Below are 26,644 nucleotides of genomic sequence, written 5' to 3' on the forward strand. Positions count from 1 at the left end.
AGAGAGAGAGAGAGAGAGAGGGGGGGGGGGGGGTATACAATTGTGAACCAGAATATTATTACCAGCACTTACCATGACACTGAATGCCACCTGGGACTGTTGCAGATAGAAAAAGTGGTAAAAAAAGTATATAAGGGGGTTCAAACACAAATGGGCACTCATTATAATGATGAAATACAGATGGGAAAATTCACTGACATATGGGCAGGCCAGCTCTTTTTCTAGAATTATGTTAGTGTCCAGAAACGATTGTCTCATAGATTCCGTTTTATGACAGGGTGAACTATCATGATGATAAAAACAATTGTCATCTCCGAGCTGTTCCTCTACCGTTCACAGTACACAATGCTGTAAAATGCATTCATAACCTTCCACACTTAGCATTTTCCTAAGTGCAATAAAGCAAACTGCACACTAACCACAAAAAACACAACTGTACTGAACACCACATCTTCTGTACTTCGCTGCCGGTACTATACACAATGAGAGGTAACGTTCTCCAGGCATTCACCAAACCTAAGCCCTTCCATCAGACTGCTAAAGGGTACAGCATGATTCAGCACTCCAAACTACTTTTTTTCAGTCATCCACTATCCAGTGAAGTTGCTCTTTACACCATCTGAAACACTGCTTAGCACTTGACTACAGAAATACAAGCATGTGGCTTGCAAGGAACTACTCAACCACTGTACCACATTCTTTTTGACTCCCTACACAAAGTCACTGTGATAGCTGAAATGCTGATAGCAATTTTGGAAGTCATTTGTTATTTCCTACACTAATTTCTTGGAATTTTCTTTGAAACTACCCTCTGCAATGCTCGACAATCCCTATCTGTCAGTATGTGAAGTCTGCTTAGTCTTGATTTAGCTGTGGTTGTTTCATGTTTCCACTCCACAATCACATCAACAGTTCTCTTGGCCAGTGTTAGAAGGGTTGAAATATCCCTGATGGATTTGTCTTTCAGGTGAAATCCAATGATTAGCCGACATTTGAAGTCAATGAGCTCTCCTGGCTGACACATTCCATCTTCTCTAATGAGAACACAAAACTCCATATCCCCTTTTATACTGACAGGTTCACTTCCCGTGACGTGTAGTGGTCAATTCTTACATGTGAGTCTCCAGATTTTTTTTTTACACACACACACACACACACACACACACACACACACACACACCAGTACTTCATAGGGAAGAGAACTGCAAGAAAGGGGACAAAAATGTACTGGAAGATCGATAACTAAATGTGTGTAACATATTTACTGCCTAACCAAAAAAGTGAATAACCAATAAGACATGATCAGATGTTAATATTACTTCATACACAAACACACGACTGGTAGGTACGTAAATGATTAGAGGTCCAGTTTTCTGTGACAGGCAGAACAGCCATTAGAGTGAATTAGTGTTCTTCAAGTTTCATGTTTCTACCAGACTTGGTAGAGTCAATAAGTAGCACAAACATGGTGTCAGCATCTGACAGTGTTTGAAAGGGGCCTCACTGAGGTTCTCCATCTGGGTGGCTGGTCAAATCTTATAATAGCCACATTTGGTTGCAACAGTGGACTGATGTTTAACTTCAGGGGACATGAGGGCAGGCAGAATCATCATCAGTGTTCCAGATGACCACGTCTGACCACAAAAGGGAGGATTGCCATATTGTGCACTGAGTACAATGTAATCACTTGACGTAGAGCCTGCCTTCTACAAACAAGTCCACTTCTTGTGACATCTAGTGGTCAGTTCTACATTGAGCGACGAATTGCAGTTCTGCATTACACTGGATGACAACTGTCGGCAAGCACAGTGGTGATTTGGGGGTGAGATCTCTTTATTTCAATGCTTTTGAGAGGCACAGCAGTATTAGTCCTGGCATCACAGTTTGGGAACCGTAGGGTATTACTTCAGGTCATGGCCAGAAGTAACAGGGAGAACTCTGATGGCACAAAGATATGTGATGGACATTCTACTTCCTCGTGGGTTCTCTCTCTTGCGATAGTAACGCAGTGACATTTTTTGACAGGATGATGCTTATCCTCAAATGGCATGTGTTTCTAAGAACTGTGTGTCTGATGCTGAGGTACCTCAGTGGCTAGCAAGAGTCCCAGATCTGTCCCCAACAGAACACTTGGCACCAGCTTGAAAGTCTACTCCATCCCAGTGACAGTATCGAGGATATGGAGGACTAGTTACAATAGTTGTGAGCCGGCTTGCCCCAGGTTAAGAAACCACAGATTTGTGGTACCTTTCCCAACCATACCAGTATGAATCCAGGCCAGAGAGGGTGAAACATCATACTGATAAGTGGGCTCATAATGCAAAGTTCTTTGTCAATTTGATCTGAGCCTGTATTCACTATAATGGCTTTAAAATAAGTGCTTGTAGGGGGTCACTGTACATCACCTCTGTCTCACAAGATGAAGTACCAAAAGCAATAAAATGACTAAAAAATTCCAACTCTTCTGGCACTGATGGTGTCCCTGCTACAATCTTAAAGAAGTGTGCACCAAATCTAATTGAAATATTCACACACCTGAAGTTATTCCAGAACACAAAAAAAGAAGGAGAAATAATGTAAATAACTACAGGCTCATCACAAGTTCCTCTTGCATTTCAAATGTGTTAGAAAAATTTATATGTAAAGTAAGAGAAAAGCAACCACTCAACCACAGTGGATTGATTCAAAGAGCATGCACACTCTTGTGGCTACGTATGACAAACTTATGAAATTTGTAAATAAAAGCAATATCTTATGCAATGAACAATGCAGATTCAGAACTAAGATATCAACAACAACTGCCACTGAGATCAACAACAACCACCATTTATAAGTGCATCAATTGCATATTAAACCTGATGGACAAGAAACAGGAGTCAACAGATTTGACATGATGGATCATAAAATTCTGCTGTCAAATATGGTATTCAAAGTCTGTCCAACAATTGGCTCAGCTCCTTCCTGTGCAGTCTTAAGCAAGCAGTATGCATCAAGCACACAGATGTTACTCAAAAACTATTTCGGAACACTTCTCAGACTATAAACTAATTAAATACACTGCACCCCGAGGATCAGTAATGGGACCCGTTCTCTTCCTTATGTACATAAAAGAGCTAAGTTTAAACTTTGATGCTCATAAAACAATCACATTGGCAGATCTTTGTCTACATCTACATGGATACTCTGCAAATCACATTTAAGTATCTGGCAGATGGTTCATTGAACCACCTTCACAATAACACTCTGTTATTCCACTCTCAAACAGCGCGTGGAAAAAACAAACACCTATATCTTTTCATGCGAGCTCTGATTTCCCTTATCTTATTATGATGGTCATCTCTCCTGATGTAGGTCAGCGTCAACAAAATATTTTCACATTCAGAGGAGAAAGTTGGTGATTGAAATTTAGTGAGAAGATTACACTGCAAAAAAAAATGCCCTCTTTTTTAATGACATGCATCCCAAATCCTGTATCATGTCTATGACACACACACACACACACACACACACACACACACCTATTTCGCGATAACAGACAATATCCTGCTCCTCTTCGATTTTTCTCGATGTACTCCATTTTATCCTGTCTGGTAAGGCTCCCAGACCGTGCAGCAGTACTCCAAAAGGGGACAAACAAACATAGTGTAGGCAGTCTCTTTAGCAGAGCTGTTACATTTTCTAAGCATCCTGCTAATAAAACAAAGTCTTTCATTTGCCTTTCCCACAATATTTTCCACGTGTTCTTTCCAATTTAAGTTGTTCATAATTGTAATTCCTACGTATTTAAGTTGATTTTACGGCCTTTAGACTAGACTGATTTATCGTGTAACCAAAGGTTAACGGATTCCTTTTAACACACTTGAGGATGACCTCACATTTTTCATTATTTTGGGTCAATTGCCAATTTTCGCATTGTTTAGATATCTTTTCTTAATCATTCTGCAATTTGTTTTTATCTTCTGATGAGTTTAGTAGACAATAAACAACATCACATGGAAACAACCTAAGATGGCTGTCAGATTGTCTCCTAAATCATTTATATAGATAAGGAACAGCAGAGGGCCTATAATACTGCTTTGGGGAACACCAGAAATCACTTCTGTTTTAGTTGATGACTTTCTGTCAATTATTATGAACTGTGACCTCTTTGACAGGAAATCACGAATCCAGTCACATAACAGACAATATTCCGTAAGCACGCAATTTCACTACAAGCCGCTTGTGTGGTATAGTACCAAAAGCCTTTTTTGTCAACAGCACTCAACATTTTGTGTTTGTAAAGAGCTAATTGTGATTCACAAGAAAGGTGTACTCTAAATCTGTGTTGAAAGTGTGTCACTAGACTGTTCTCTTCGAGGTAATTCATAATGTTCAAACACAATATACGTTTCAAAATCCTGCTGCATATCAATGTTAATGATATGGGCCTGTAATTTAGTGGATACTCCTACTACCTTTCTTGAATACTCGTGTGACTTGTGCAGGTTTCCACTCTTTGGGTACTAATCTTCCGTTGACTTAGCGATTGTATGTGATTGTTAAGTATGGAGCTATTGCATCAGCGTACTCTGAAAGGAACCTTATTGGTATACAATCTAACCAGAAGACTTGATTTTATTAAGTGATTTAAGTTGCTTCAGTATTCTGAGGATATCTACTTCTAAGTTACTCATGTTGGCAGCCGTTCTTGATTCAAATTCTGGACTATTTACATCATCTTCTCTGGTGAAGGAAATTCGAAAGGCTGTGTTTAGTAACTCTGCTTTAGCAGCACTGTCATTGATATTATTTTCATGGCTGTTGCGCAGCGAAGGCATTGACTGTGTCTTGCCACTAGCATACTTTACATACAACCAGAATGGCTTTGGATTTTCTGCTGGGCTTTGACATAAAAGCTTCATTGTGGAAACTATAATAAGCATCTCACATTGATGTCCACATTAAATTTCAAGCTTCTGTAAAAGGTTGCCAATCTTGGAGACTTTGCATTAATTTAAATTTGACATGCTTTTTTCGTTGTTTCTGCAACAGTGTTCTGACCCATTTTGTGTACCAAGGGGGATCAGCTCCATTGTTTGCTAATTTATTTGGTATAAATCTCTCAATTGCTGTCGATACTATTTCTTTGAATTCAAGCCACATCTGGTCTACACTTACACTGTTAATTTGGAAGGAGCGGAGATTGTCTGTCAGGAAGGCATCAAGAGAATTATTATCTGCTTTTTTGAATAGGTATATTTTTTGTTTGCTTTGGGAGGATTTGGCGGTTACAATATTCAGTCTTGCTACAACAACCCTGTGTTCACTAATCCCTATCTCCATTTTGATGCTTGTTATTAGCTCAAGATTATTTGTTGCTAAGAGGTCACGTGTGTTTTCACAACTGTTTACTATTCGCGTGGGCTCATGAACTAACTGCTCGAAATAATTTTCAGAGAATGCATTTACCACAATTTCAGATGATGTTTTATGTGTACCTCCAGATTTAAACATGTTGTTTTGCCAACATATCGAGGGTAAATTAAAGTCACCACCAACTACAATTGTATGAGTTGGGTATGTGTTTGAAATTACATGCAAGTTTTCTTTGAACCTTTCAGCAACTGTATCATCTGAGTTGGGAGGTCAGAAAAAGAATCCAATTATTATCTTAGTCCAGTTGCCAAGAATGACCTCTGCCCATACTAACTTGCAGGAATTATCTGCTTCAATTTCGCTAGAAGATAAAACTACTTCTAACAGCAATAAACATGCCACCGCCAAATGTACTTAGCCTATCCTTTTGGTATACTGTTCAGTTCTTTGGAAAAATTTCAGTTGAACTTATCTCCAGCTTTAGCCAGCTTTCAGTCCCTATAATGATTTGAGCATCTGTGGTTTCTATTAGCACTTGGAGCTCTGGTACCTTCCCAACATAGCTACAACAGTTTACAAGTGTTATACTGATGGTTCCTAGATACACATTCTTCCTGTATTTGACCTGCTCCCTTTGAGACTGAAGCCCTTTTTGAATGTCCACAAGACCCTCTAACATAAAAAACCGCCCAGTCCACACCACACAGGCTCTGCAACCTGTGTAGCCACCTCCTGCATGTAATGGGCTACTGACCTATTCAGTGGAACCTGAAACTCAACCACACTATGGCGCAAGTCAAAGAATCTGGAGCCTAGACAGTCGCAGAACCATCTGAGCCTCTGATTCAGACCCTCCATTCGGCTCTGCACCAAAGGTCTGAAATCTGTCCGGTCGACTATGCTGCAAATGATGAGCTCTGCTTTCATTTTGCAAGCAAGACTGGCAGCCTTTGCCATAAAAAAGAGGTTCAAATGGCTCTGAGCACTATGGGACTTAACAACTGAGGTCATCAGTCCCCTAGAACATAGAACTACTTAAACCTAACTAACCTAAGGACGTCACACACATCCATGCCCAAGGCAGGGTTCGAACCTGCGACTGTAGCGGTCGCTCGGTTCCAGACTGAAGCACCTAGAACCACTCGACCACAGCGGCCGGCCGCCATTTGACATGCCAATTCTATTAGAAGGGGGAAAAAGAAGAATCAGTAAACACTGACACAAAATAGCAACTGGTCACAGAATAATCAGCTTGTAATAAATAGTAAAAAAAACTATTGCTCTGAAGTTCCACAATGCTCCAAACACGGGTAAGTATATCTCATTTATCTCCATCAATAATGAACAAGTTGCTAACAGTGTGGAAACCAAATTCTTAGGACTATGGCCGCAAAGCACTGTAAAATGGAAGAAATATACTGAAAATCTTAACGCAAAACTGAGCAAGACATGGTACCTTCTTTGCTCACTAAAATCCTGCTGTAGCGAGAAAACAGTAATGAACGCATACCATGCCTACTCTCATTCTTGCATTACATCAGAGTCACTTCCTGGAGAAACCCTACAGTAGCTAGCAGCATTTTCCAACTGTGAAAAAGGTCCATTAGAATCATGTCTGGATGCAAACCTAAAGACTCGTGTAAACCTGTATTTAAAATTTCTGGTATTCCTCATTTCCCATGTGTCTACATTATGGAAACCCTTATTCTTTAAAATAAATATGACAGATAACAACTCCAGATTCTAAAAAAACTGTGGTATTCATGATCACTTTGTCAGACAAAACAAATACTTACATATGACCCAAATTAACACGTCCCTGCGATAAAATGGTACTTCCCAAGCAGGATTTTGTAACAAACTTCCCAGAACCATAAAAGAAATTACCAAGGTTAAAACATTCAGAAAATCTTTAAAGACATATTTAGAGTATCACAGCTTCTACTCCACTGAAGAATACATAAATCTGTAAGTTTACCATAGAAATAACTTAATGTATGTGGTGTGTTATTTTAATCTGAAACAATTATGCATAGAAATCACTTTCACGTGGATACTCTAAACTGACTTCTCCAAAGTCTTATGCATAAGATGTTTTGTAGACAGCACGACCACTGAAATACATTCTACAATAACTGCAGCATATAATAATGTCTCTTGACTGTCCTCTGCACCAAAGTAGCAGGGTAAAGAGTATCGGTTCAGCCTTCCAAATCACTTAGATAATCTCTCCCAAATTCAACAATTTCATACACCACAAACAGAATCTTACTCATCAGTTCACATAGATCAACCAGTTTCATCATAAAGTATTTCTTCCATTTCTATCTGTATTTTTGCACTCTGCTTTGCCTATTTTTTCAGCCATGCTGTGCCCTTTTACTTTCTTCTCCTTTCTTGATTTCATTTCATTCTGTGTTCTCATACCGTAATATCCTACAGTTTCAGAAATTTGAGTATTATGCATCATTCTTCACTAACTGAATTCCATTCTGTCATGTACACCCCTCCCATCTATTTTTTTTAATGTGCCAATATTGCCTACTGAGAAAAAAGTTCAAATCCTGAAAGGCTGGGAGACTGACCCTTTACAATGTTTAAACTGGCTTTGCAGCCTGCCTGTAATAGAAAGTATATCAATGTTCTTGTAAGCATATAAGACAGTACTTTGTCGTTTACTAGAATTCACCTTCAGTTGAAGCACTTTACTGCAGACATTATTGTAGTCAGTCATGGAGGATATGAATGTGTGTGTGTGTGTGTGTGTGTGTGTGTGGGGGGGGGGGGGGGGGGGGGGGGGCGCTCGCACTCAGCTCTAACATCAACCTAAACCTTAAAGAAGTATTTGTATGACAGTGTTCACATGAAAATTGAAACCGAAGAGGTGGTGTTCTTAACTTACTTGTCCATATCAGAGATGATAAGGCCATCACCCTCAGGAACTCCGTACTTGAAGGTAATTACTTCAGGATGTTTCTTTTTGGAAGTTATCTTCACTATTGCAGACAATGGACGACGCACCGCAATGTGTGCAAGCCCTTTACGTTCAGGTATATCTCGCAGAACATATATATGACTGTCAGTGACCAGTAAATGACTGTAAACAAGAGACAAAAATTGTGTTAATAAAAAATAGCATAAAACTAGACATCAAATTTATTATATCATTTTGGAAAAGTTGTTAATATCATACACCATTAGGAATAAATGCAGGTTTGTCAAAGGATTAAATGGAATTGTTTCAAAGTGAAATAGTAGGTATCACACCATTAATTGACATTCCATACATGATATCAACACATTTTGCCATTCATTAGGTGACAGGAGATGCCACCTTCAAGTCCAGCCAGCTACAAAAGGGTATACTGTGCCATGAATGCACAGTTATTCATTAATTCAGAATAGCAGTATGCAGGTAAGTGGAATACTACTTGTAGGGGTGTTCAAATGTGCAATTAGGCAGATTCATTATAAAGAGGCTAAACTGTGTCCCCCATAAAGCACACTAGCCTTGTTCATGTGTTATGAACCACACTGGTCATGTAGACACAACCATCACACAGTGCTCGAAGCAGTGCATGACTGAAGCTATGCTTCATTGACTTCAGGGTTTGGTAGCCCCAGACAGATGAAGACTACACTAGAGAGGACTTCAGGATTATGTAACAGACTCTAAATGAGTTAAATTCACTGTAGCAGGGATGTCACATTGCAACGTAAGCAAGCTCTTAGAGACTTGTAATACGTGAAATTCACAAATAAATTTTGCTTCTGCCACAAAGAATGTGCATGGACCAATAAATCCTCTTTCAATGCTCACTGGCCAATTCCAAAAGTCATAATTTATTATTAAGTACCACACAACTCAAAAACCTGGTGTAATGATGTAAGGTACAATTCTGTACAGTACAAAGTCATCCCTTGGTAGGCCACAAATAAACAGTTTTTACTACTGCATTTACTCAAGTTCTGCAAATATATTTTCTGTTGTTTAACACAAACATATGCTACATGTTTCTAAAGAAAAAGACATACACAATTATCTTGCCCTCCTTCCCTGAAGGTATGCTCTTGGAATTTCAACTGTAAGCTTCTCTGTGATACTCAACGCCTTTCTTGTAGCAACTGGCACTGGAGTTCATCGAGTGTCTCCATTACGCTTTCACAGTTACTAAACGATTCTACAACAGTATGAGTTGCTCGTTGATGGATATTCTGTATCTCTTTTGTTAATCCTACTATGCAAGGGTCCCAGACTGACAAGATATACTACAGATTCAGTCAAGCCAGTGTTCTGTAAGTCATTTCTTGCATAGATGAATTTAATTTCATTAAGTTTTTTCCAATGAACCTCAGTCTTGCATCTACTAAGGGAAACCTCACGTTGGAATGTCAACAATATTAGCAAAAGAATAGATTGCTACTCGTGATAAAATGACCCATCGAGTTGTATACGTGCACAACAAAAAGACTTTTCCACATTATAGCTTTTGGCCAAAGTTCTCAGTGAAGAAGGCTTTGGCCTTTCCTTGTTCTCATCTGCAACTCGGTCAGTCATCTTTATGGTGAGTAGCAATCTATCTTCTTCCTAATATTGTTGATATTTTGGACTTGCATCAGCTTTTCCTTCAATCTGTTTTATGAATTTGGTATTTATCACACCACTAAGCCATCCTTGATATACAGTATTAAACAAAATCAGCATGTGATAGAAATATAGATTAAGTAGATGTATACAACACACAGGTAAATATTACTGAATACACTCCACATGACACAGTTTTAAGTTTGCACATTTGTCATTATGTTCATATTAAATTGAATGACATATTCAGTGTCCAAAAACGGCTACAAGCTAAGCTGACATATTATGCCAAAATTTGAATAAGTCTTGTATACTGTATACAGTTTCTGAATACAGTAATAACTGGAATATACCAAAAGGAAATTAGACCTCTGGTTTATTTAGTTAGTTGATTAGTTCTTCCCACTGATCTTCATATTCAGAGCATGGGAGTTACAAATCCAATAGATTTGTCAATGCAGTCTCATTGGGAAACATTCGCAACACCAATTCTGCGAGTATGAGCTGAGATACATTTTTTGAATAAACCCAATTCTTGTTATCTTTATGATGAGTTGCCTGTTAATCCCATCGTCAGTGAACCAAGATTTGATAGGAATTGCTGGAACATAACATACCACTTGCCTTCAATAGCGTGAAGTATTTAAAAGTTCTTTTTATAATGTCCTCAAGATTTGTTTTTCACACATGATGCAAGACAGTACTTTGGAATTGTAGTATGTCTGAAAACTCCTACATTTGAAGTGTTTCTTGCCAAGTGGTTGACCTGTTCATTAAAAACTATTCAAGTATGAACTGAAATCCACAAAAAGATCAAAGGTTTTCTCTACCGTTAACTTCTACTGTCTCATGTCTGCTACATAACAGTTTATTTCAGCACTCCACTTTACTTTTTCTATTGACTATCCTGCAGAATCTGAATAAATTATAATTAACAATTGCAGGTATCCAGTATGTTTGCCAAAAGTCGGTGCTTCTTTTATAATCATAGTATCTAACATAATACAGAATTTATACTGGGAAGTAAACAATGGTGTATCTAGTTTAATTTGAGATAAAAAATTTCACAAACAACAACTTGGAATTTATTTTCAGATACAACTAAATTTTGAGGATGTTTAGAGATTTATGATTGTTCTATTAGTTGTTGTTGTTGTCTTCACTCTGAAGACTGGTTTCATGCAGCTGTCCATGTCACTACATCCTGTACAAGCCTCTTCGTCTCCGAATAACTACTGCAACCTACATCCTCCTGAAACTGCTTACTGTATTCGTCTCTTGTTCTCCTTCTATAACTTTTGCTCCTCACCCACACTCTCTTCCATTACCAAACAGATGATCCCATGATGCCTCGTGATGTGTCACTCCCTTCTTTTAGTCCAATAATGCACAAATTTCTTTTTCCCTCACTTGTTATTCAATGCACCCACAAAATTTTCAGTATTCTTCTGTCACACCACATTTCAAATTTTCTCTTCTCTTCTTGTCTTAACTGCTTATCATCCACGTCTCACTTCCATAAAAGCTACACCCCATGCACATACCATCAGCAAATTCTTCCTGACACTTAAATTTATATTTGACATCAAGATTTTTTCCCCTTTTTTTTACACTTTTCTTGTCATTGTCAGTCTGCAGTTTATATCTTCTTTATCATACCTAATGTCAGTTATTTTGCTCCCAAAATACCAAGAGTCTCATTGCCTTCATTTCACTTTGTTGATATTCACCTTTTTCAAGACACTATCCATTCTGTCCAACAGCTCTTCCAAACCCTTTGCAGTCTCCAACAGAATTACAATCACACCAGCAAACTTCAAAGTTTTTATTTCTTCTCTCTGAACTTTTATCCCCTCTCAAAACTTCTCCTTGGTTTCCTTTACTGCCTGCTCAATGTATAGACTGGATAACATGGGGGATAGGTTACAATCCTGCCTCACTTCATTCCCAACTATTGCTTCACTTTCATGCCCTTCGACTCTTTAAAACTACAATCTGGTTCCTGTATTTTATCATTGCTACCAATAAGTCACAGGTTCGTTATAGCTTCATGAGTTCCCACATTTCCCCATGACCAGCTTCTACCAATTTATCCAGTCTTCTGTAAACAATTTGTGTCAGTACTTTACACTCATGATTCATCAAACTGATGGTCTGGTAATGTTCACACCTGCCTTCTCTGGAACAGGAACTATTACATCCTTCTTAAAGTCCGGGGGTATTTCTCCTCTCAAATATCTCACACACAAGGTGGAACAGTTTTGCCATGGCTGGCTCTTCCAATGGTACCAATAATTCTGAGGGAATGTCATTTACTCCAGGGGACTTGTTTTGACTTTGGTCTTTCAGTGGTCTGTCAAATTTTTCTGATAGTATCATCTCTTTCATCTCGTCGTTTACTTCCTCTTCTCTGCCTACATGCTGTCTTCAAGTTTCGTTTCCCTTATATAGATGTTCTATGTTCCTTCCCCTTTCATCCTTCCTTTCTTTCCTTGGTATCGGCTTTTCTCTGAGTTCTTGATATTCATATAGCTGCTTTAGTTTTCTCTAAATGTCTCTTTCGTTACCCTATATGTAGAATCTATCTTCCCCTGGTCACGTACACTTCTACAGCCTTGCATTTCTTGTCTAGCCATTTATGCTTTGTTAGTTTATGTTTCCCACCATTCTCATTAATCTCATTAACATTTAAATAGTTGATAATTGCAAGTCTGTACACCGTCTAATTTCAAGTTGCAACAAAGCACTTCTATTAACTTCTGGTGGTTTGGTTTCACAGTCGCATAACATTTTGTAAAAGGCATCACAGTCAACTTGAATCTAAAAGTTATTTATTTGCACTATTGCAATTTTGGCAGTATTGGTCATTATCAGGTAGTACATTGCAAAACATGAAAAAAAAAATTAACAGTATGTATATACATAATGACACTAACATCATGTCGTGCATACGACAGTTATAGTACTGAAAAATGTCAAAAATAACACATTACTTACACTGTGCTGTAATCCATGTCAGAACGTAAAAATAATCTTTTTTGGTGATGCTGAGCAACAGTCATACAATAATTTTTAATGAACACATTGTCATTTGATTGTATTGTTGTTTATTTAATTACAATCCATGTTTTGGCCTTTTATGCTGTTTTCAAGTGATTGGGTTTATGTCATTGGCGTATATTGCAGAACATAAAGCTCAAAATATTCGCTCCCCATGAAATGCCAGATGTAAAATTATTAAAAACTTGCAAAAGGATCAATAAATAATAGTGGGAACACATTATATTTTTCAGGTTTACTTTGGTATATAAAAGATGAATGCATGTGCTTGAGTTATAATGACAGACATGTGTTCATCTTTTATATTCCAAAGCAAACCTGTTTTTACTAAATATGAAATGCTCCCACTATTATTTAACGATCTTTTTACGAGATGATGATTTTACGTCTGACATTTTGTGGGAACGAATACTTTTCTTTATTTATGGCCAATTTTGAGCTTGATGTCCTGCACTATATGTTAATGACATAAACTCAGTCACTTGAAAATGGCACAAAGGGCCGAAACATGGGTCGTAATTAAACAACAATACAGTCAAATGGTGATGTGTTCATTTAAAGAAATCTTCTGACTCATATACATGTCATCATGATATATGTTTCTTGAGTCTTTTAACTGTAAGAATGCATCTACATTACATGAGCATTGAGACTATATACATCGAGATAATGGGAAACTACGTATATTGCTACCATTGTTAACATCAGTAACATGAAACCCGCCAAATCGTTATTTATGTACACTGTTTACATGGCAACTTAGTTGGTTGGCGTGAAGACACATTCTAGGTGTTTTCTTTTTTCTTTTTTTCCTTTTCTTTTTCTTTTTCCTCATCACAGATTGCACATTCCAGAGCAAACACTTGTTACCTGAGTACCTTAACTACACTCTTACATTAGTCGACAGAGCTAGTCATTATACAGCATGATTCAGGAAGAATGTCACAATTTGTGAGGTGATTCTGCATGTGAGAATCAACTGAAAACGTCCTATGAAAGTGCCTGATTTTCGATTGTTATGGAACTGGAGCAAATTGAAGACTACAGATGTCCATGAATGAATATGACGACAAGTGAGAATATTACATACCGAAATGCTGTGTAGGCACTGTGGTGGGCAGTATAATGGTCGGACAGATGACTGATCAATCCTACAATTGGTGTTTGAAAGGCCCCCACCCATCTCGAAGCACTTGTCAATACACTGGAGGGTGTGTTGCGTTGCACATCAAACATGGTCTTGATGGACTTTAATACTGGCAACAGCATGGGTGATGGGGGCAACAAGTTCTTCCTATGTATCAAACTTCGTAGTACACACATCCCCCTTTAACCAGCCCCATAAACTGAAGTCTAATGGGATTAGGTCATCTGGGAGATCTGTTAGAGCATCAAGCATCTCTATTCCCCCCACTCCCGCATACAGTGTTAGGCTTACGACAGGTTCAGGCATGTTTTGTGGGGAACTCTTTCATCAACGGAGCTGGCTTGATTGATAGATTCCAACTACGTCATCCACATGAAGCATGGTAAGGAAACAGAAGACTGACACAGGTGTAAAGAACCTGGTTGTTCAATGTTTTGCTCTTGCTCACACATATCTATACGCTTATCTTTTGTCAGCTACTTTTTGTGTGAATCCAGCAGTTCTTGATCATTACCATCATTCATTTGCAAAAATACAACTTTCACACATGGGTCAAAATTAATTAGAGTCACAAGAGGATGAGCTGGTGCCTTGTCAGTTAATAGGATCACTTTATATGGGATTTGTTTTAAATGGCAATAATGTTTGACTCGAGGTATGATGTGACAACCAAATCAGTCCTCAAAAAGAGAAGCTGTCATCCAAGCTTTATCATTTGACTTCCAGATCACTGGCAATAGAGCATTAAATGTAGTTTTTAAAGTTGTTGAATCCTCTGAGCGATAAATTAAGGAAGCTTTTAATTCACAATCACCGGCTGCATTCACAGCAATCATCACTGTCAGTCAATCTTCGGCAGCTGTGGAACCTGGAAAGATTTTCTCTTTATGTGCAATAAAACTTCTTTTAGACGTCTTATAGAACAGATCAGTTTCATCTATGTTGAATATGATTTGGCTGGTATAGAAACCTTCTTCTGTCAATGCAGTGAGTTTCTCTGGATAGAGCAACACAATCTCTCTATCAGCACTTTGTGGCTCTCCACTTTCTGGGATTCTATGCCAATTATGATGGCTTCTGAATGTGCTAAACTAACCATCACTAGTTTTAAACATTTCATCTGTGGCCACCTCTCCAGCTTCTTCCTTCAGTCTCCCAAAAATTTCTTTAGCTAGAGATCTCACCGTTTTCTGATCAACGCGATAATTTTTCACACTTCCTTCACTATCTAAATCATTATTTTAACATTGTTTCCATCTGAGGACTAATACCATGATATTTACGAATGATACTTGAGTTTGAGGATTGAGCATTTTTTACAGTTTCAAAATTTTTTCTTTACCTTATATGATTTCAATCAGAAGACTGAAATGACAACTGCACACTTGATAGGAGGCCTCAGTTCAATTGAAAAAGGATTGAAAGTTTTAGAAAAAATAGATTCCAATAAAATGTGCATTTCAGATACAAAACGGGAATAAAACATTAGTGTGCTATGAGGACTCTGTGTGAGAAGAAAAAAGTATGACTCATCAGACAACACTGTTAGATTTTACGAAGCCTTCTACATCACAATAACTTGGATTTAAATTGTTGCAACGCGTAACACTCTATTGTAATATAATTTCTTATATTGTTGAACATTGCATAAAAGATTTTTCTTCTAAATTACATTGTTTGCTTTAGTCTCTGGCCCAACTGAACTTAATTTGTATGTATTTACAAACAAAACTGAACCCCAATTTAATGTGAATTTGACTTACATTGTTATTGCTTTGTCCCATATATTGTGTAAGTCTGGGTTATTACTGTACATTTTTACAAATAAAAGACCCAACATACACACACAATATATCAGAAGATTTGTAGGTTTTCATATGTGCTAAAGCACAGTGTAAGTAATGTATCAACAAAAATGTTAGTTTTGGCATAACTACTGTATGCATGGCATGATGTTAGTGCCACTGTGCAGACACTCTCTGTTAATTATTTTTTTATGTTTTGCAGTATACCACTTAATAATGCCCATATGGCTGAAACTGCAGAAGTGAAAATAAATAACTTCTACAGTCAAAGGTGACTATGATGTCTTTTACACAAAGTACTTGTACATTACTAATAGATAACAGATAAGGAGCCCAAAAGTATATTACAAGACAATTTGTCTGTGTAAATTTATGAATTATTCAATAATGACAATATTATGAAAAGGATAGATTGCGACTCACCATATAGTGGAAATGCTAAGTAGACACACACACACACACACACACACACACACACACGTGCCTGTCACATGTGTGTGTGTGGGGGGGGCGCGCGCGGTGCACGCGTGCATGTGGACGCACACTCATGCCTGTCAAAGGATTTCTTCCAAAAGCTGGCAAAGTTTTTGTTCCCTTTTCTGTGTCCCTATCAAACGTCAACACCTCTGGTATTCGGTGAGCAGTTTCCTTTACTTCTTAATAATTTTCCAAATTTCTTAGAAGAAATTGCTCACCTAAGAACTTTGTTGAGATTTTTAAAGGCATATCCACTGAGTGAGGCTGCTCTCAGTCATTTAACACTTTAGAGCAGTTCAAACTGCAACAGTATGAGGAAGAGCCTTTAATTTCTAACCATAACTGTGCCTACACTCAGGCATTTTACTTCACTGATCATGTGATTGAAATTTCTGATTAAATTACAATTCATCAATTTTTCAAATTTTGTCATCTTAAGGCTATGAGGGCCCATTTTGCAAAGCCTTGAGAGCTGTTTGTGAACTCCATGGGGAAACACTACCTAAGGACAACAGTAAATTATCAGAGCAGTTTGTAATAGATACTGTTAACTGCACATTGACAATTGGGATGGGGAGGTATCCATCAACATGCAACTATTTATTTTATCCAAAGATGTATAAATGCCTTGACATTTTGTTGCAACAACTTGGACAACAGTAAAAGTTTAATAAATTTATCAATCAAGAACAAAATGCATCTCCAGCTCACTACTGTCAAAATATCATGTTTACTTCTGAAAAACTATAAGGGCACTCCACAGTTTTACATCATAGCCCCTAAAGTTACAGCTTTTGTATTTTTCTTAACTACTTTCATATAAAATACAGATACATATTCAAAATATAATAATGATGCTGTACACAGAAGGAAATGGTGATGACAAACACATTGCTTAAAATGAATATTTTTCAGCATATAATGTTTGTGTAGAACAGAGCTTCTCAGAAATTAAATGTTACCTTTCATACATGTAGCCATTGACTTTCACTTCATGACATTTAAAAGACTCAATTACTTCTGGCTTCTTGAGCCATGTAGAAATAGAAACCACATCTTGTTCCTCCACGTCCTCCGAATATACCTCTGCTGTTCCCTCTGAAAGTACAAGTTCAAATGAACGTCAGGAAGAAATCTACATTTTTCACAGCATTCTGTATTTGCTATTCAAAATATGGTATGCACAGGAAGAGGGACTAAAACAAACATCATAATGAACAATTCGCCAAAGAACATGAACACACCAAACTTCTGCCATTACTGACATATGTGTACTTCTTTCAGTAGCCGATAAGTAAAAAAAAAACTGACTACGCTAATTCAATAGAACAGCCTTGCAAACCTCCAGATGATTTGATCACACCAATGCCTGCAATAACATGATCAGATGTTGGTGTAAAAAGGAGACTATGTACACTAAATCAGAGTGTTTTTTAAAAGGGTGCTTATAATCTGAATAATCCTCCTTAAAAATAAAATATTGTAAAGCCAAAAAAAGTAAAGCTGTCAATATGAAGGTTGTCTTGAACATGGCAGTGCTTTACTAAGCATTATTGTGTTGGATGTGGTACATCCTTTCCTGCCTTCCCCTCTCAAACCAACTTCCCCCAGCTGTTATAAGACCGACACTTTTTACATACATAATTCTTGCCATATGCGAAACAAGTAATAAGTGACAGAAAAAAATCTTACGACCAACTGGGAATTGAATTCTAGACCTTTGGATTTGTAGTCTTACACTTACCAACAGAGTTATATTTTTTCATATTGACAGAGAAATGTTATCAGCACACTGTTCTCAGCTTTTAATAATAGCTGTCTCTGTAGGACAGTTGAATGTTTAACACTGCATTTTTAAAATCCTTGCTAGTCTTGTGACTAGGTGGTTACATGATCTTCATCATTTATTTAAACTGCCACACTGTGGTTCACATACTTGTAACAAACATACAATATACTTTGGGCTCTGGTTTACTTCCTGCATTAACTTGATTGCAATTATAAAACACACAACCATGGCAAAGAACATGTACAGTGCCGAGCCAAAACTTTGTAATCACTGCCCACTGCAGGACTGAATATCGCCTGATGATGATGTGGGCATGTCATGCAGTAAGGAAATTATACAAACAGAGCAGAGGTGAATGGGGGATCATTCTAGTGACAATATGGGTCACAAATGTGGAAATCCAGTGACATAAGCGACTTTGGCAACAGACAGATTGTTACAGCCCAGAGACTGGGAATGACCATCTTGGAAATGGTGACCTAGTTGGCTGTTTAAATGTGTGCTACTGTTGTGAATGTCTATGGAATATGTTTGAAGAACAGTAATCATCCACGAATAGGTGACAAAGTGTCGGATGTCTATGACTTTTCATAGAACATGGAAATCAAGAGTGGACTAGATCTGTACAGCATGGTGGGCAGCAATATGAGGAAGATCCGACAACAGAGTACAATGCCAGTGCAGGTAGGAGCGCACCACTCACAGTACATTGTTGAACAAGGGGGTCTGCAGCAAATGACACCTACAAGTTCCCAGCAAAATTGTCAGCTGTGATTGCAGTGGGCACAGGATCTTTGAGGTTGGCCTACGGATCAACGGAAACATGCCACCTGGTTAGAACAATCACACCTAATGTTACACCAGGTTGATGGTAGTACCCAGATAAAGCAACATCCAGGCAAACAGCTGCTCAAAACATGTGCTGTGCACCATGCCATGATGCAGGCTGGCGGAGGCAGAATTATGCTATGAGCAACATTTACCTGGGGTTCTGTGGGATCAGTGGTAGTAATCGAAGACACCATGACAGCTGTGGATTATATGCACATTACTGCCGGGAACCTGTGACCCTTCACACCTCGTGTCTTCCCCGATGGTGACGGCATCTTCCAGAGAGGTAGCTGTAATTGTGTTACAGTGATTTGAGGAGCATGATAGTGAACTCACATTAATGTTTTAGCAACCAAGTTTGTTTGATCTTAACCAGATGGAACACAAAACTTCCTGTCTGTTTAAAACGGTGTGCAGGACCACGACTCAAACTCGGGACCTTTGCCTTTCGCAGGCAGGAGCTTTATCGTCTGAGCTACCCGAGCATGACTCATGACCTATCCTCATGGCTTTAATTCTGGAGTAACTCATCTCCTACCTTCCAAACTTCACAGAAGCTCTCCTGTAAAATTGCAACTTTCATATAAGTGCAAATTCTGCTGCAGGGTGGAAATTTATCCTGGAAACATCCTCCAGGCTGTGGCTAAGCCAAATCTCTGCAATATACTTTCTTCCACGAGAGCTAATCTTGAGTTTCACAGCAGAGCTTCTGTGAAGTTTGAAAGGTAGAAGACGAGGTACTGGTGGAAGTAAAGATGCGAGAACGGGTCATGAGTCATGAGTAGCTCAGATGGCAGAGCACTTGCCCACGAAAGGCAAAGGTCCCGAGTTTGAGTCTTGGGGCAAACAGGTTTAATCTGTCAGAAAGTTTCATGTCAGCACACATTCCATTGCAGAGTGAAAATCTCATTTTGCAGATGCAACACACCTGGGATGCTGTTGAATGCCAGCTCTGTGGCCACGAATCACCAGTTCATAATTTACAGGAGCTGGGTGACCTGTATATAGACATCTGCTGCCACATACCTTTGGAAACCTGCCAAGGACATTGGATCTGTGCCACAAAGAATCACTGCTGTACTGCATTCTAAAAGTGAGCTGACATGCTAGGAAGCTGATTTCTCTCTCTCTCTCTCTCTCTCTCTCTCTCTCTCTCTCTCTCTCTCTCTCTCTCTCAACCTACCAAGGATTTAACAAACCCGTGCCACGCAGAATTATTTCTGTGGACCTCCACGACGTTAAGCAGGTGATCATAATGCTTTGGCTCATTAGTGTACATTCTTCATTATAGATTCTGTGTTTCATTACTACCATCACATTAATGTGAGTGTTATACACACACGTCGCAAAAGCTCATTCTTTTAGTGAGAGTAGAGCCCTTAATGGTATGTTGGCGATGATTGAGGGAGCCGCCTAATGTAGATTCCCAACTTCACAGCATGCAGCTGTCAGTCCTGTTACATTCATTATCTCACTGAAGAACTATAATAGGAAAAAATACAAATGGGCTGTTCACCACACCACAATATGGTGAGTTAATGACTAAATATATTACTTATCACATAAAGAAACATTACCTGACTGCTGAATGATTATATTAACTTTAAATTCCTGTTTCAATGTTATCGGGTCTGAAATTCATAAACGCTCAGGTCTAGGTTGAGAATGTAGTAAATACATCTTCTGGTGAAGTTCAGCCTTGTTCATGGGCCTTGATAAACTCTTCCAAGTCCTCGCAAGCTACTGTACTGTGGATAGGATACATAGAGGCCCTACTGTCACATGTGAGTACCTAGGATGTTGGTACTCCAATCCAGGTGAAAGAAGAATGGGAGTAGTGGACTGACAAAACCCCAACTGTGGCTTCAAACTGTGGGATCCACTCAGCAGTGCATGCACCTTACTAAATGATGTTTGGTGAAACAAACAATAATATGGATCTTAGAAATCCAACAACTTCTACTACACTCTATCCACGGATAAGTTCCTTATTTTTAGGACCCAAAGATGGATTAGTAGAGTTTGAAGAGGAGTTAAATAAAATGAAATACAATGTATTTGGGTTAATATAACAATGAAAAATCAATTATTGATAATATAATAGATAAAAAATTCCATTCTGTCTGAGATTTTGCCCGCCACACCCAGACTAGCTTTTTGTTGTGCTCCTAATCTCCACAATATCCTTGTCAGACCCTATGCTCCTTCTGCTCTCACATCCCTACCCTGTAACTGCTGCCCCTTTGCCTGTGCTCATGGCAATACTTGCCCCATGCACCCTCCTAACACCAGCTATTCCAGCCCTGTAACTAGCAAAACATATACTATCAAAGGGAGAGCCACCTGTGAAATGGCACGTCATATACTAGCTGTCATGTAAACACTGTTCGGCCTTTTACATCGGCATGACTACCACCCAGTTATCAGTCAGGATGAATGGGCATAGGCAGAGGGTGTATACTGGCAATACACAATATCCTTTTGCAGAGCATGCTGTACAACATGACAGTCATGACCTCGGATGCCAGTTTCACCACACGCACTATTTGGATTCTTCCCCCAGAACCAGTTTCTTAGAACTCTGCAGGTGGGAATTAGCACTACATCATGTCCTTGGTTCTCGCCACCCCCCTGGCCCCTAATTTACGTTAATTCCTCAGGTTTTCAAATCTCGTCTGGTGCAGTCCCCAACAATTAGTCTTCCCTTCTCATCCTATCCAGTAAGTCTCCCTTGACCTGGGATTCTGGGTGACTTTTCTAAACTGTATCCCTTTCCCTAAACCTCTCCAACCCTTTTCCTTCACCCCTCTTCCTTCCCCTTCAACTCTTCCATCAGGAGGAGGAGCCACTGGCTCCAAAAGCTCGTAAAAGTAAAATCCTTTTGTGTGTGTGTGTGTGTGTGTGTGTGTGTGTGTGTGTGTGTGTGTGTGTGTGTGTGTGTGTGTGTGTGTGTGTGTGCGCACGCGCAATAAGGTAGCTATTAAAAAGAAGACAATCACTCAAGCAAATCATAATAGGAACACGCTGAATTAAATAAAAATTCAAAGTGTCTGGGAGGGAATGTGAGAAGACAGCACTAAAATTTGGTAATACAGAAACCACGTTTCATTTGTTAGAGAACCAGAACGCATAATAACTAACGATAGAAATAAAATTTTAGTATCACTTGAAGACTTCTTTAAACGTTTGTACAGGTAAACACATGATTCAGAAACTTGTAAATAAAAATCCCGATAATCCAGAAATAATCTCAGATGAAATATGAATAAAGGTATGGAGATAATTCTGCTTCAATAAAGAAGGTGAAACTCAGATGCAAAGATGTACAAAGTATAACTGCAAACCTGTTTAAATGTCTGCAGAGGAAGACAATTCCTGAATGTAGGAACAACATTGCAATTGTTCAGCTTGACAAGAAAAGAGCTACACAGAACATAAACTTTAGACCTATCTATCAGGCATAATTTACAATATAGACACTACAACTGTAACTAACTGCATTAAAAAACTGTAATCAGGCAAAGGTACATTGATTTTGAGATAGCCTTTGCTTATGTTTCAACACAATTTGCATTATTAGTCTTTGATAAATAACTCATTGATCCATCTTATGTTAGTATCCTGAAGAATGTATACATCATTGATACAGCTTCCATCAGACTTCATCAGGACTGGGGGAAATCCAGAACTGAAAGGAGTCAAACAAGATATTCAGTATCATCAGCACTATTCTTGGAATAAATAGTTTTCAGGTCCTGAAACTGGAGAAATGAAGGAACTGTATTCACTGAAGCTCCCTGAATCACTTTCATTTTGTTTATGTCATTATACTGTGTACCTCTAGAGTAGGCAAGTCCTTCCTTCCATTGTTGAAATTTAATAGAGCAAGTGTGAAAACAGGTTTGAAAACTAAAAAAATGGGGGGGGGGGGTACAGAAACAAAGAAATTTTTGAGTTTAGTACATATGAAGACACCAACTGGATGGACGACAAAAGAAATAAACAAATAGTAAAAATTACATAGTGTGCTGTTGGTAAAGCAAATACAGTAGCTGATTTCATAACTAAGTTACCAACATGTCCAACAACAGTGTAAATTCCTTCATGGAGTAATACAGGGTGTCTCTAATTAAAGTTTCAGTTTCAAAACACTGCAGAAAGAGAAGCACTGCTAAGAAAGACATCAAATTTGATCAACATATTATTGATGCAGGGGAGGGGGAAAGGTTATTGGGGACAAAAGACTTACCAATAGATGGCACTGGAAGCATACAATATAAATAGGGTTGGTTACAAATGACAGATTCATCACTATATAACAGCTGTGGTCCGAGTTGCACATTACACCATCTGTACTGTTCAACATGCATGACTGCATAAGTCTGGCAGTCAACAACTGTGGCACTGTTAGTTACGTAGGCCCATCCACTGTGGCAAGGTCATAACGCACTGGATGGGAAAAATCGATTTTTAACTGTCCTGGGGCCGAAAACCAAACAAAAAGCAAAATCACATTGTCGTGAGATTGATGCAAAACATGTTCAATATGCCACAAGTTGAAATTGAGAAGCAGCATGTTCCAAAACAGACTGGAGTGTCCCGGGGGTCACCTTTAGAATGCGCTGCACAATGAATGCCTTCAATTCAACTATGTTCGTAATTGGAGCAATGAACACAACATTTTTCAGACAGCCTCATAAATGGAAGTGACATGGATTAAGATCAGGTGATCTGGACAGCCAGGATGTATGGAAATGGAATATCTCCGCAGTAGCCAATTCACTGGCTGTGCAATTTGCACAGGAATGCAGTCTTGCATAAAAATGATCCTCCCATACATCCATGCTGTCGAAGGGTCGAAATGACATTGTTGGGCAAAAGACTCTCAATATCATTTACCAGTGATGACGCACGTATTTTCTGTTGCCTTTATTCTGCTGTTCTGCATATTGACATGTCCTTGGTGATAGAAATGGACTTCATCTGTGCACATAATGTTCCATGTCATTCACTGTCTACTTCCACACAAGCAAGAATTTCCTGAGTGAATGTTTGTCTTGCTAACATGTCAGCAGGATGCAACTCCTGAATGTGGGTGATTTTGTATGGACAGGAATGCAGGTTGTTTTGTAGGATTTTACGCATTGTGCTCATAGACATATCCAACGTGTGGGCAATTCCCTGTGTATTGCATGTTTACACAGCACTGTTCAACCCCTCCTGCAGTGCTTTGGCCACATCTTTGACAGATGTCAGACCAACTACTCTCCTCCCTCTGCCACACTGCACTCAAAAGAACCTCGCTTTTCGAATTTTCTACATCTACATCTATATCCATACTCCGCAAGCCACCTGACGGTGTGTGGCGGAGGGTACCCTGAGTACCTTTATCGATTCTCCCTTCTATTCCAGTCTCGTATTGTTCGTGGAAAGAAGGACTGTCGGTATGCCTCTGTGTGGGCTCTAATCTCTCTGATTTTATCCTCATGGTCTCTTCGCGAGATATACGTAGGAGGGAGCAATATACTGCTTGACTCTTCGGTGAAGGTATGTTCTCGAAACTTTAACAAAAGCCCGTACCGAGCTACTGAGCGTCTCTCCTGCAGAGTCTTCACCCGAGTTTATCTATCATCTACGTAACGCTTTCGCGATTACTAAATGAGCCTGTAACGAAGCGCGCTGCTCTACGTTGGATCTTCTCTTTCTCTTCTATCAACCCTATCTGGTACGGATCCCATACTGTCGAGCAGTATTCAAGTAGTGGGCGAACAAGCGTACAGTAACCTACTTACTTTGTTTTCAGATTGCATTTCCTTAGGATTCTTCCAATGAATCTCAGTCTGGCATCTGCTTTACCGACGATCAACTTTATATGATCATTCCATTTTAAATCACTCCTAATGCGTGTTGTTGTTGTGGTCTTCAGTCCTGAAACTGGTTTGATGCAGCTCTCCATGCTACTCTATCCTGTGCAAGCTTCTTCTTCTCCCAGTACCTACCGCAACCTACATCCTTCTGAATCTGCTTAGTGTATTCATCTCTTGGTCTCCCTCTACGATTTTTACCCTCCACGCTGCCCTCAAATACTAAATTGGTGATCCCTTGATGCCTCGGAACATGTCCTCCCAACCGATCCCTTCTTCTAGTCAAGTTGTGCCACAAGCTTCTCTTCTCCCCAATCCTATTCAACACCTCCTCATTAGTTATGTGATCTACCCATCTAATCTTCAGCATTCTTCTGTAACACCACATTTCAAAAGCTTCTATTCTCTTCTTGTCTAAACTATTTATCGTCCATGTTTCACTTCCATACATGGCTACACTCCATACAAATACTTTCAGAAACGACTTCCTGACACTTAAATCTATACTCAATGTTAACAAATTTCTCTTCTTCAGAAACGCTTTCCTTGCCATTGCCAGCCTACATTTTATATCCTCTCTACTTCGACCATCATCGGTTATTTTGCTTCCCAAATAGCAAACCTCCTTTACTACTTTAAGTGTCTCATTTCCTAATCTAATACCCTCAACATCACCCGACTTCATTTGGCTACATTCCATTATCCTCGTTTTGCTTTTGTTGATGTTCATCTTATATCCTCCTTTCAAGACACTGTCCATTCCGTTCAACTGCTCTTGCAAGTCCTTTGCTGTCTCTGACAGAATTACAATGTCATCGGCGAACCTCGAGGTTTTTATTTCTTATCCATGGATTTTAATACCTACTCTGAATTTTTCTTTTGTTTCCTTCACTGTTTGCTCAATATACAGATTGAATAACATCGGGGAGAGGCTACAACCCTGTCTCACTCCCTTCCCAACCACTGCTTCCCTTTCATGCCCCTCAACTCTTATAACTGCCATTTGGTTTCTATACAAATTGTAAATAGCCTTTCGCTCCCTATATTTTACCCCTGCCACCTTCAGAATTTGAAAGAGAGTATTCCAGTCAACATTGTCAAAAGCTTTCTCTAAGTCTACAAATGCCAGAAATGTAGGTTTGCCTTTCCTTAATCAAGCTTCTAAGATAAGCCGTAGGGTCAGTATTGCCTCATGTGTTCCAATATTTCTACGGAATCCAAACTGATCTTCCCTGAGGTTGGCTTCTATCAGTTTTTTCATTCGTCTGTAAAGAATTCGTGTTAGTATTTTGCAGCCGTGACTTATTAAACTGATAGTTCGGTAATTTTCACATCTGTCAACACCTGCTTTCTTTGGGATTGGAATTATTATATTCTTCTTGAAGTCTGAGGGTATTTCGCCTGTCTCATACATCTTGCTCACCAGATGGTAGAGTTTTGTCAGGACCGGTTCTCCCAAGGCTGTCAGTAGTTCTAATGGAACGTTGTCTACTCCGGGCGCCTTGTTTCAACTCAGGTCTTTCAGTGCTCTGTCAAACTCTTCACGCAGTATCATATCTCCCATTTCATCTTCATCTACATCCTCTTCCATTTCCATAATATTGTTCTCAAGTACATCGCCCTTGTATAGACCCTCTATATACTCCTTCCACCTTTCTGCTTTCCCTTCTTTGCTTAGAACTGGGTTTCCATCTGAGCTCTTGATATTCATACAAGTGGTTCTCTTTTCTC

General features: G+C 38.9%; 1 protein-coding gene across 1 annotated transcript in view; it reads right to left on the reverse strand.

Annotated features, from left to right (window-relative positions):
• LOC124802789 (TBC1 domain family member 23) overlaps positions 1–26,644 on the reverse strand; it is a 234,115-nt gene that overhangs the window by 3,256 nt on the left and 204,215 nt on the right. The window contains exons 11-12 of the mRNA XM_047263790.1: positions 17,392–17,527; positions 8,258–8,452 (exon numbers count right to left, since the gene is read on the reverse strand). Of these exons, the coding sequence (XP_047119746.1) occupies positions 8,258–8,452; positions 17,392–17,527 (331 nt within the window). The remainder of the gene's footprint in view (positions 1–8,257; positions 8,453–17,391; positions 17,528–26,644) is intronic.

Source organism: Schistocerca piceifrons, chromosome 6, assembly GCF_021461385.2.
Source record: "Schistocerca piceifrons isolate TAMUIC-IGC-003096 chromosome 6, iqSchPice1.1, whole genome shotgun sequence".
NCBI classification, from domain to species: domain Eukaryota; kingdom Metazoa; phylum Arthropoda; class Insecta; order Orthoptera; family Acrididae; genus Schistocerca; species Schistocerca piceifrons.